The 12,378-nt window shown below is 37.9% G+C and overlaps 1 protein-coding gene across 1 annotated transcript in view; it reads left to right on the top strand.

Annotated features, from left to right (window-relative positions):
- Positions 1-1,299: 1,299 nt before the first annotated feature.
- TRIP4 (thyroid hormone receptor interactor 4) overlaps positions 1,300-12,378 on the top strand; it is a 68,745-nt gene continuing 57,666 nt past the window's right edge. The window contains exons 1-3 of the mRNA XM_079910385.1: positions 1,300-1,523; positions 6,227-6,396; positions 7,218-7,351. Coding sequence (XP_079766511.1) covers positions 1,423-1,523; positions 6,227-6,396; positions 7,218-7,351 — 405 coding nt within the window. The 5' untranslated portion in view covers positions 1,300-1,422. The remainder of the gene's footprint in view (positions 1,524-6,226; positions 6,397-7,217; positions 7,352-12,378) is intronic.

Below are 12,378 nucleotides of genomic sequence, written 5' to 3'. Positions count from 1 at the left end.
AAGGCATTAAGAAAAGTTATAGTATGTACAAATGAAATTTCTGCCTAAATTTATACAAAAGAATATCTTTAAGTCATATTAAATAGGTGTGCTTGCTTTGCTCAGGCATAAATTCATTTTAATAAATGGTAATATGGTAAATGGCATTACATTACATACATACAAACTAGAGATTTCAATCAATAACATATTCCTTATGAAAAAGAACACTTATTCTTGAGGACCTAGTAATTTCATCATAATGTGTGATATACTAAGTCTTATTGTACAAAAAGCTTGTCAGTTTATCTTCAAGAAGTTATCATTTTAGTTATGGGAACAGAACAGATATAAAAACAGGTAAAGGATTTGGATATGTTATAATTAGTATTAAATGTAGCAGACATCTATGAAGAAACAAAGCTTGTACCCACTATTTATGAAAATTCAGTCTTTTTAAGCTGGAAAGCCACATATTTTCCAAATTAATGACAAAGATAATGTAAACTCAATGTAAATCAACACACATATGATTTTGATTATTTATGTCGGTGAAAACACTAACATAAAAAGGTGAAACAACATCCAATTGATGTAATTATTTAGTATAAATAGCCTAATGGAAATGAAGAGCCTATCCATGTAACACAAAGCCAGTCACATTGATCCATGAAATATATCAGAAGACGTTATGTTATGCTCTCCAGAAAAATCTGGCTAAATTTTCCCCAGTCCGTTGTCCCAATGGAGTAGAGAAGTAGCAAAAGACCCTTAAGTCTCATCATCTTGAGTTGAAGTACCTTTAATTTCTTAAAAATCAACACAGAGAATTTATATGGAAGGTCTTCAAAGCCAAATCACATCACCTGTTTTTATTAAAGTTTTTTTTTTTTTTTTCTCCCTCGAGCTTGCAGAGTTGTCTTGGCCCTCCTGGAAAGGACCTGGCTCAAAAAAGCAAAAAGAGGTTTTAGGAGCGTGAATCAGGTATTAGACTACAAAGGGTATTAATAAAACCACTAACCACCGGAGCAAACCCTTACAGCGTTTACTCTAGCCTTCAAGTGCTGTTTTAAATATTTTACATAAAACCGGAACAGTTTAAAAACTGGACCGTCAGGTTACGGGGTATTGTTTTGTTTTTTCCTAAACTGTAGTTTTTAGAGGTATTTGTATTGTCTTAGCAGATTTCCCAATTCTCGAGTCCTACATTTAACGACGCGGAGGAACCACTCGCAGATGGAGCTCTGGTACAAGTGACAACATCAGGAAGCGGGCAGAAACAGGAGGAGGCACAGGTGGGAGGGATCTGTGCTGTGGGCGGTGCTACCAAGCGGGGCAGTGCAGGCTGACGGAACCTGCGCGAGCGAGGTCGGTGTTGCGCAGGGGACTAGTCCGGCGCAGGACACCGAGCTTTTGCACCCCAGCTGGTTCCGGCTGGGGAAAATGGCGGTGACTGGGGCGTTGTCCCAGGAGCAGCTGGTGGGCTGGTGCACTCAGCAGTTGCGGAAGACTTTCGGGCTGGATGTCAGTGAGGAGATAATACAGTAAGACCGGTTCGGGTCAGAGGCGGGAAGGAGCTCTGGGATGTGCACTGGCTGAGCAAACGGGGAAACGGAGGGGGCTAAAAAGTTGATGAGAGTGAAGAAATGTGATAAAAGGGCTGCGGTGTATCTATGAGTGCCGAATTTTGACCTCCGGCTTTCTAGTTTAGCTTCTGGAACAGGGTGTCATGCTCCACAATCGTCTGGTGGGGCCTTTTTTCCCCCAGGAAAAGGCCAAATCCCTGATAATTAGACCTGTAAGTCTGTCCCAGGAACCAGTTTCCTTATAGATTTTGGAGAGAAGGGGCAAGCCAAATTGTCTTTCCAGAAATTCCTTACTCTGAACATTTTAGTTTGCCCGATCCGGGTTGTGTCAAATAGGACCTGAAATTTAAATGGGGGTAGCGTGGTACTGTGTAAAAAATAGCTCCTGACTCGGGAGTCCCGGTTCTATTTTCTGTGGTCATTCACCAGTTTTGGAGCCTTAGGCAACTTAATTTTCCATCTTTGTACCTTAGTTTCCTCATGTGTAAAATGAAAAATTAGCAGAGATTATCTTTTATAACGCGTTATGATTGTAATGAAGTGGAAATGGTGACATGATTTAATATCTGCTTTCAACTGATTTAACTTTTTTTTTTTTTTTGGCGATACTGCATGCCAGGACAAAAAGACGGTTGATGAGTGAGGAGGTGGGGGAAGTGCAGTGTATCGAGGAGCATAGGAAAAAGAACTATAAGATTTGAGAAACTCGTAAGGTTAACTGCAAGGGATGAATTTAACTTGAGAACTAAAAGGTGGGTAGGTGGCAGTGCAGAGTTCAGGAGGAGGGAAAAACTTCTACAAGAATTGGACTTAAAGAACCTGGAAGTGTTTCTTGATTTGGTTCCTTGTTCATTGTTGCTGAAACCTAAATTGCAGTTCTAGGGCTTTTGTAGGAAGTAAGGTGAATTTCTGATTTGGGGAGAAAATAGACTTGTTGACAAGGAGAGAGTTAAGAGAGCCAATTTTAAAGGATTATTTTGAACACTGGAATAGACTCAAAAATAACTCAGTTAAGCAAATATTATATGATATCACTTATATGTGGAATCTAAAAAATAATACAAATGATCTTATTTACAAAACAGAAACAGACTCACAGACATAGAAACAAACTTATGGGTACCAAAGGGGAAAGGGAGGGGGATAAATTAGGAGTATGAAGTTTACAGATACACACTACTGTATATAAAATAGTTAAACAGCAAAGATTTACTGTATAGCACAGGGAACTACGTTAAATATCTTGTAATAACCTACAGTGGAAAAGAATCTGGAAAAAAATGTAACTGAATCACTTTGCTGTACACCTGAAACTAACACAATATTGTAAATCAACTATACATCAATTTTAAGCACTTGCTTTTTTTTTTTTTTTTTGTGGTACGCGGGCCTCACCGCTGCGGCCTCTCCCGCCGCTGAGCACAGGCCCTGCGGCCATGGCTCACGGGCCCAGCCATCCTCCCGGACCACGGCACGAACCCGCAGTCCCCTGCATCGGCAGGCGGACTCCCAACCACTGCGCCACCAGGGAAGCCTTATACATCAATTTTGAAAAATTGACAAAAAATATTTTTTAAAAAAAACCCAGCCAAATTGTATGGCTTGGCTTTACCCTTGTTTGAAGGCAAGATCAGGTTAAGTAGTTTGCAGGCATTTTTTAAAGCAGTGGAATGCTGTCAAATGAAATAATGAAGCTTTGTAATATACCAAACAGAAAAAAGTCAATCAGTTTAAAAAAAAAAAAAGATTGAGGTCTCTTTTTGATGAATCAACAATGGAGTATGAATAGTTGCAATCTTCTCAGTCTCAGAATCCAGTTGTATTTTGTTGCTTACACAGTATTAGGAAAATTCCTAAGTCTCATAGATTGTGGTTTAATAGCTCATTGTGCAGTCTTAGATTTTCCTCAGTTAAACTTATCCACACCCTTAAAAGAGGAGTGATCAGAAATTTCTGTTTTAAAGTTGAAGCAATAAGTACGGCTGTACACCTGCTTGCATTTAAAAATATTTATAAATATAAGTTAGACAAGAATTATTCAAAACTTAAAATAAGCCCTAAAGCTACCTATAATATAACGCTATTGGAAACACTTATTAGGTTTTCACTAGTTATTGCACAACAGGCTATGATGGCACAATGAAAGCGTTGGCTGTGTAAATTTGCTGTGCCTTGCCTTGCCTGATATTCATTGAGAATTACCCAGGTGTACTATACTAGTGTGCTAGCTAGAACAATTTGACATGAGCAGCCTGAATTTTTTAAAAAGACAGCACAGAGCTGCTACCTTCCTAATCAGTGATACATTTATGAGACCTTAAGGTCTATGCACAGAGTTAGCAAAATAAACTTTGTTCCACAATCTGCATTAGTTCATGTTTTGGATGAATCTATTTTGTTAAGATTTGGTATATAACACATTTGAATATATGTTGTTACTTATTATACTTTTTTAAATAGTTAAATGATATTTATTCAATTGTTTCTGAAACTCTTTAAATAATTCCCTAGTGGTTTGAATACTCCAGAGTTAAATGATCCTTGAGGTTCCTTGCAGCTCTGTGAGTTCTTGATGCCAATTAATCTTTTTTTTTAATGTTTTTAAATTTTATTTATTTGTTTATTTTTGGCTGTGTTGGGTCTTCGTTTCTGTACGTGGGCTTTCTCTAGTTGCAGTGAGTGGGGGCCACTCTTCATCGCGGTGCGCGGGCCTCTCACTGTCGCGGCCTCCCTTGTTGCAGAGCCCAAGCTCCAGATGCGCAGGCTCAGTAGTTGTGGCTCATGGGCCTAGTTGCTCCGCGGCATGTGGGATCTTCCCAGACCAGGGCTCAAACCCGTGTCCCCTGCATTGGCAGGCAGATTCTCAACCACATAAGTGTATGGATATATACATTCCTTTTATAGCAATTGGGATCATATGCTGTACAGTGTGTCCTACTATTTCACTTTATATGAGAGTGTTTTCTCAAGTAATAATAATTACTGAGAAATTACTGAATTGCTGAATTCCCTGGCAGTCCATTGGTTAGGACTCCGTGCTTTCACTGCCAAGGGTGCGGGTTCAATCCCTGATTGGGGAACTAAGATCCCACAGCTGCATGGTATGGCCAAAAATAATAATAATAATAAAGTAAAATAAACAAGTCAGTGATTTTTTAAAAATAATAATTATTCAAAAATTTTACTTTTTGTGGTCGCATATTATATTTTGTAAAGTCCAAAAACTTGAATTCATTTGCCCCTTTCATTGATGAATGTTTAAAATAGTTTCCAGTTTTTCACTAACTCAAATAATGATGTAGTTAATTTTTCTGCATAAACTTTCCTGTGTCTCTTATTTCTTAGAGAGTTCTGTAAATGGAATTATTGGATTCTTTTTAAGGCACTTTAAATATATTGGCTGATTGATTTATAGAAAAGTTGTACTGACTTGTACTCCCACCCCATTTCACTTTTAGGAACGCTTCATACCATTTTCTTAAAATAGATCTGCTCATTCTGATGTGATGCTAATCTTGATTTATAATTTTTAAGAACGTTAAATTAGTAACTGGTTAGCTTATAGTATATATTCATATTTTTAGCAAAAAAGAAATTTTAGGTTTTGCAGTATAAAGATGAAGTAATTTGTATTGTTCCTAGGAAAATATAATGACTGCAGATGTGTGGTTATGGAAAGTATTCTTTTTTTTTATAACAGTTATTTTTGAGATGTAATTTTTATTCAAGTCACTTGTTTTAAATGTAAAATTTGATGAGTTTTGACAAGTATATATAGCCTTGTAACCATCCCTCAATCAAGACATAAGTAGTCTTTGCTTTGCACAGTAGTATGGAACTGTAAAAATGACCATGCAATCTACAATTTAAAAATCTTAATAAAATGGTCTTAATAAAAAAATGGGGAAATTTTTTATTATTCCATGACCTTCAAAAATGTGTGTCAAAATATTAAAAACTCTCCTGCTGTCAGAATAAATTTAAAAAATAGTAAAACAAACACTTATTTAGTACACTGTAAATTTTTAAAAAAATTTTATTTTATATTGGAGTGTAGTTGATTAACAATGTTGTGTTAGTTTCAGGTGTACAGCAAAGTGATTCAGTTATACACGTACATGTATCTATTCTTTTTTTTTTTTTTTTTTTGCGGTATGCAGGCCTCTCACTGTTGTGGCCTCTCCCGTTGCGGAGCACAGGCTCCGGACGCGCAGGCTCAGCAGCCATGGCTCACGGGCCCAGCCGCTCCGCGGCATGTGGGATCTTCCCCGACTGGGGCACGCACCCGTGTCCCCTGCACCGGCAGGCGGACCCTCAACCACTGCACCACCAGGAAAGCCCTATCTGTTCTTTTTCATTCTTTTCCCATTTGGGTTAGAAAGTATTCCTATGTTAAGGACAGCTCCACAAACCTATCTTCAAAACACTGATTTGATTCTAGAAATACAAGATTATATGAAGGTTATATTATGAACTACTTGAGGTCAGAGTCTTTGTTCTAATCAAATTTATATCCCTAGCATCTAACCTAGAACTTGGCTCAAAATAAACAGTGTAATGGATTAATGAATGTTTTTTACTACCTTGATCTCTGTTACGATTATTGAAAAACATAGTATAAGCTAGCCCTGTTTTAACAACTTATTTCTTTGCTTCTTGAGGTATGTTTTGTCAATTGAGAGTGCTGAAGAGTTACGAGAATATGTTACTGACCTTCTTCAGGGAAATGAGGGCAGAAAAGGTCAATTCATAGAAGAGCTTGTAACTAAATGGCAAAAGAATGATCAGGAGCTGATTTCTGATGCTCTGCAGCAGTCCTTCAAAAAAGATGGTAAGTTAAGTTAATGTAATTAACTTAAGTAAATTAAAGTAAAGGTTGAAATATTGATAAATTAGCTGGTTTATAGGACCTGGTATGTTCTGTCACCCATATTTCCTCACAACTAACTTAAGCAGAATCATATGTATACATGTTTTTAGTTCAGTTCTACTTGATCTGTAATGAGTATTGTTTTAGTTCAGACTTTTTCAACTTAGAAAATATCACAAAAATACTTGTTTATAGATACAAATGTGGCTTCAGAATAACTTGAAAAATTTATACATAGATTAAAGAAAAACTTTAGTTATGTGTGTACATGAATGTAAGTAAATGTTGACCAGTTTTAGTATGAATAGCGTTTAGAAGTAACTATTAAGTTAAACAGTACAAAAGATGAGCACCAAACTAAATAAGTCATTATTATTATACAGTCTAAAATATCAGATTTTAATTTAACTTTTTTTTTTTTCTGGGTATGCCGCACGGCTTGCGGGATCTTGGTTCCTGCACCAGGAATTGAATCCAGGCCCTTGGCAGTGAAAACGTGGAGTCCTAACCACTGGACTGCCAGGGAATTCCCTTTAATTTAACGTCTTAATTTTAGCCAGTAGTCTTTATTATTGACTACAATCTTGAAAATGATGGTTTAAATTTAATTCTGATTTGAGAGGAAAAGATAATTAAAAACCTGCCTGACTTCTTATATTGACTCTAAGTATTAAGCATTGCCTTCTTTTTATTAGCTATTAATTCACCAATGAATCCTACTATTTCCAATCTATGTACATATATATATATTTATTTATTTATTATCTTCTTCTTCTTTAAAGAAATTTTAGATGGGCAGAGGTCAGGAGACCAGCTAAAGAGGAGTAGGCGGAAAGGGAGAAACAGACAGGAAGTTCCTGCATTTACTGAACCTGATACAACCATAGAGGTCAAAACACCTTTTGATTTGGCCAAGGTGAGTGCTTAGAAAATGAGGCTTTTCTGGCTATATGGAGAAGAGCAAACAACTGATACATTTCAGAGCGAAGGGTATAAATTGGTCTAGAATGGCAACTTTTCAACAAATGCATGAATTTTAGAGAGTGATAATGATCACATATTACTTTCTATATGGTAGATATTTTTTGACAACCTGATTAAATAAGTATTAAAAGGACATCTTCGGGCTTCCCTGGTGGCACAGTGGTTAAGAATCCACCTGCTGGGGCTTCCCTGGTGGCGCAGTGGTTGAGAATCTGCCTGCTAATGCAGGGGACACGGGTTCAAGCCCTGGTCTGGGAGGATCCCACATGCCGTGGAGCAGCTAGGCCCGTGAGCCACAACTACTGAGCCTGCGCGTCTGGAGCCTGTGCTCCGCAACAAGAGAGGCCGCAATAGTGAGTGGCCTGCGCACTGCGATGAAGGGTGGCCCCCGCTTGCCACAACTAGAGAAAGCCCTCGCACATAAACGAAGACCCAACACAGCAAAAATAAATTAATTAATTAATAAACTCCTACCCCCTACATCTTCTAAAAGAAAAAAAAAAAAGAATCCACCTGCTAATGCAGGGAACACGGGTTAGAGCCCTGGTCCAGGAAGATCCCACATGCCACAGAGCGACTAAGCCCGTGCGCCAGAACTACTGAGTCTGCACTCTAGAGCCTGCGAGCCACGACTACTGAGCCCGTGTGCCACAGCTACTGAAGCCCACGTGCCTAAAGCCTGTGTTCCACAACAAGAGAAGCCACCGCAATGAGAAGCCCTCGCACCACAACAAAGAGTAGCCCCCACTCACTGCAACTAGAGAAAGCCCGCGTGCAGCAACAAAGATCCGCTGCAGCCAAAAATAAATAAATAAAATAAATAAATTTATTTTTTAAAAAAAGGACTTCTTCGCTTAGAGATTATAGATAGATAGATAGACGTGATAGAAAATATTTAATAAAATACACCAGGACTTCAATTTCAACATTTTTTGTGGCTTTGTACTAAAAGAATGCACAATTCTAGCTGTTTTAAGAGCGTTCCTATTTTAGGCCATTCACTACCCATCATCATCATCATTATTTAGCATTTAGAGCTCTTTCATATTCTCTCTTGGCTCTAAAAATAGCCCTGTGAGGTAAGCAGAAATATTTTTATTCAGGGCAATTTGACAAGCTAAATTTCCCAGCAGAAGGGAATAGTTAATTATGCTAAGATGGAAGAGTAGTGATCAAAAAGTTCTGAGTGATGACCATTGCAATAAAACATGGAAAAGGGTTTCTAAAATAATGTGAACTTAAAAAAAATAGTCTTAAGCCTTTTATTAATTGGAATAAAATGAGCAAAGACTATCACAAGCAAAAGAAAAAACACAAATGACCAATAAACATTAAAAATGTTTATCCTTACTAGTACTTAAGGAGTCCAGTTTGTCACCCTAATTGCCTGAACTCTCCTGGTTTTAGCACTGAAAAGTCCTGGATTCTGAGATTTCCCCTAAGTCCTGGGCAAACAAGGTTGGTTGGTCACTTTACTAGTAATCAAATTAATACACATTAAATCCCTGAGATATGGCATATCAAATTGTCAAAGATTTTATTTTTAAAAATTTTTTTGGCCATGCCATGCAGCATGCGGGGTTTTAGTTCCTGGACCAGGGATTGAACCTGCGCCCCCTGCAGTGGAAGCTTGGAGTTTTAACCACTGGACTGCCAGGGAAGTCTCTCAAAGATTTTAAAAACAGATACAGTGATGATGAAGTTGTATTAAAACAGGAACCTCCTATACACTACTGGTGGCAATGTAAATTGGTTTAAGCTTTCTGGGGGCAGTTTGGCAGCATGTATCAAGAACTGTGGAAATGTTCATATACTTCTGACTTATTAATATGACTTAAATATCTAACAAAGTAATCAGAAATGCACACAAAAAATGTATGTTCTGTATAATGTTATTTATAATATTGAAAATATGAACTGACCTGATTTTTTAGCAGTAAGAGACAGATTAAATAAATTATTATTCCCTCATTTGGTGGGATATCACGCAGCTCATTTCTTTTTTTTTTTAATAAATTTATTTAATTAATTTATTTATCTTTGGCTGCGTTGGGTCTTCGTTGGTGTGCGTGGGCTTTCTTTAGTTGCAGGGAGCAGGGGCTACTCTTCACTGCGGTGCACGAACTTCTCATTGCAGTGGCTTCCCTTGCTGTAGAGCACAGGCTCTAGGTGCACGGGCTTCAGTAGTTGTGGCTTGCGGACTCTAGAGCACGGGCTCAGCAGTTGTGGCGCACGGGCTTAGTTGCTCCGCAGCATGTGGGATTTTCCCAGACCAGGGCTTGAACCCGTGTCCCCTGCAATGGCAGGTGGATTCTTAACCACTGCGCCACTAGGGAAGCCCGCTCATTTCTTTTTAAAGCCGTGGTGTATACAGAACATTGTTTCTAGGGGAAATACAGGGTTAGGTTTGTGGGAGCCTCTGATCACATTTCCATCAGCCAATCAAAACATAACCTTATTTTATGTGTGTTTCTGTTTAAAGACACTTTATTTAATATATATTGTTGATCATCAACATTGAAGTCAAAGTCAATAGCACTGTAACTCATGCCTGAAGAAAGCTTATCTAATATACCTTTCTTTTTTATTATTATTATTTATTAATTTTTATTATTATTATTTTTATTGAATTATAGTTGATGTACAATATTATATGTTATAGGTGTACAACATAGTGATTCACAATTTTTATTTTATTTTTTTATTTTTATTTATTTTGGGGGGGCTTGCAGGATCTTAATTCCCCCACCAGGGATTGAACTCATGCCCCCTGCAGTGGAAGTATGGAGTCCTGACCATTGGACTGGGAATTCCTGGTGATTCACAATTTTTAAAGTTTACATTCCACATATAGTTATTATAAAATATTGACTCTATTCCCTGTGTTGTACAATGTATCCCTGTAACTTATTTATTTTATACATAATAGTTTGTACCTCTTAATCCCCTACCCCTATCTTTTATTCTCTATATATCTGTGAGTCTGTTTCTATTTTGTTATATCCACTGGTTCATTTTTTAGATTTCACATATAAGTGATATCATACAGTATTTGTTTTTCTCTGTCTGACTTATTTCACTTAGCATAATACCCTTCAAGTCCATCCATGTTGTTGCAAATAGCAATTTTTCATTCTTTTTATGACTGAATAGTATTCCATTGTGTATATATACCACATCTTTATCCATTTATCTGTTGATGGACACTTAGGTTGCTTCCATATCTTGGCAATTGTAAATAATGTTGATATGAACATTGGGTATATGTATCTTTTCAAGTTAGTGTTTTCATTTTTTTTTGGATATATACCCAGGAGTGGAATTGCTGGGTCATATGGTAGTTCTACTTTTAGTTTTTTGAGAAACCTCCATACTGTTTTCTTTTTTAATTTATTTATTTTATTTTATTTATTTTTGGCTGTGTTGAGTCTTTGTTGCTGTGTGCAGGCCTTCTCTAGTTGTGGTGACCTGGGGCTACTCTTCGTTGCAGTGCACAGGCTTCTCATTGCGGTGGCTTGTCATTGCAGAGCATGGGCTCTAGGCACGCGGGCTTTAGTAGTTGTGGCTTGCAGGCTCAGTAGTTGTGGCTTGCAGGCTCTAGAGCACAGGCTCAGTAGTTGTAGTGCACAGGCTTAGTTGCTCCGCGGCATGTGGGATCTTCCTGGACCAGGGCTCGAACCCATGCCCCCTGCACTGGCAGGTGGATTCTTAACCACTGCACCACCAGGGAAGCCCCTCCATACTGTTTTCCACAGTGATGATACCAAGTTAACACTCCCACCAGCAGTGTATGAGGGTTCCCTTTTTTCCACATTTTCACCAACATTTGTAATTTGTGGTCTTTTTCATGATAGCCATTCTGAGAGGTGTGAGGTGATATCTCATTGTGGTTTTAATTTACATTTCTCTGATAATTAACGATGTTGGGCATCCTTTCATGTAATATACCTATTTTCCATATAAGGTACAGCCTCTTGTGCTTAGGAACATTAGTTAGCACTTCCTATTATGCATGGGGGCCATATTAAATGGTGAGATTACCAACAAAAAGCACAGAAATGCAAAGAAATGGCACTAAATAGACTTAGGATACTTGTTTACAGTATGAGAGCTGAAGCAAGAAGGCAGATCACTGCATTGCTCAAACTTAGCTGGAAATGTGTGCATTTGGTGACTCAAATGTTTTGCCATTCTGTGTGTGTCCATGAATGCCTGTGAAAGCACCTGGAGTATTGATTTGGGGGTTACAAATAAATATTAGCAAGTAGGTGAATTTGAAGATCTGGAGCCATGAAAAATGATGGTCAAACTGTATGTCCAGTTCCATTTTTGGACATGTAAGTAAATCTTAAATCTGTCTTCAATTTTCTCAGGCAATTCATTTGGTTATTCAGAAGTTTTTATTGTGTGTCTGTTGTGTTTCAAGAACTGATTTAAGCATTTGAGATATAGCAATAAACAAGACTCATTAAGGTTTCTTGCCCTCCTAGAGTTTACATTTTAGTGGTTCAGAGGAGAGGTAGAAAAGATAGTCAAAGAAAATTTTTTAAAGTAATTATATATTGTGAAAACTAACATGAAAGAAATTAAAAGGGCAGTGTGATAGGCAGTTATTGGAAGGGTGGGAGCTAATGTAGGTAGGGTATTCAGGGAAAGCCTTTCTGAGGGAGTGAAATTACAGCTAAGACCTGAACACTGCAAAGGAACCGGTATGTAAAGAGATGGGCTGGGAACAATGCAGAAAGAGGGAATAACAAGTGCAAAGGGAAGGTGGAGAAAAGTGTTCTCAGAAGTATCAAAAGACCTGTGTGGCTGGAGCATAGTGGACAGGGGAAGAATGATGTGTAGGTGAGGCTAGAGAGCACCTGAGGGCCATATGTAAGGCTTTATAGGTCATTATAAGTAGCTTGGATTAAATTTTAAGCACAATGGGAAGACAGTGAGTGGTTTTGTTTTTCG

Source organism: Stenella coeruleoalba, assembly GCF_951394435.1.
Source record: "Stenella coeruleoalba genome assembly, chromosome: 2".
Lineage (NCBI taxonomy): Eukaryota > Metazoa > Chordata > Mammalia > Artiodactyla > Delphinidae > Stenella > Stenella coeruleoalba.
This window is presented reverse-complemented; position numbering and strand designations above follow the sequence as displayed.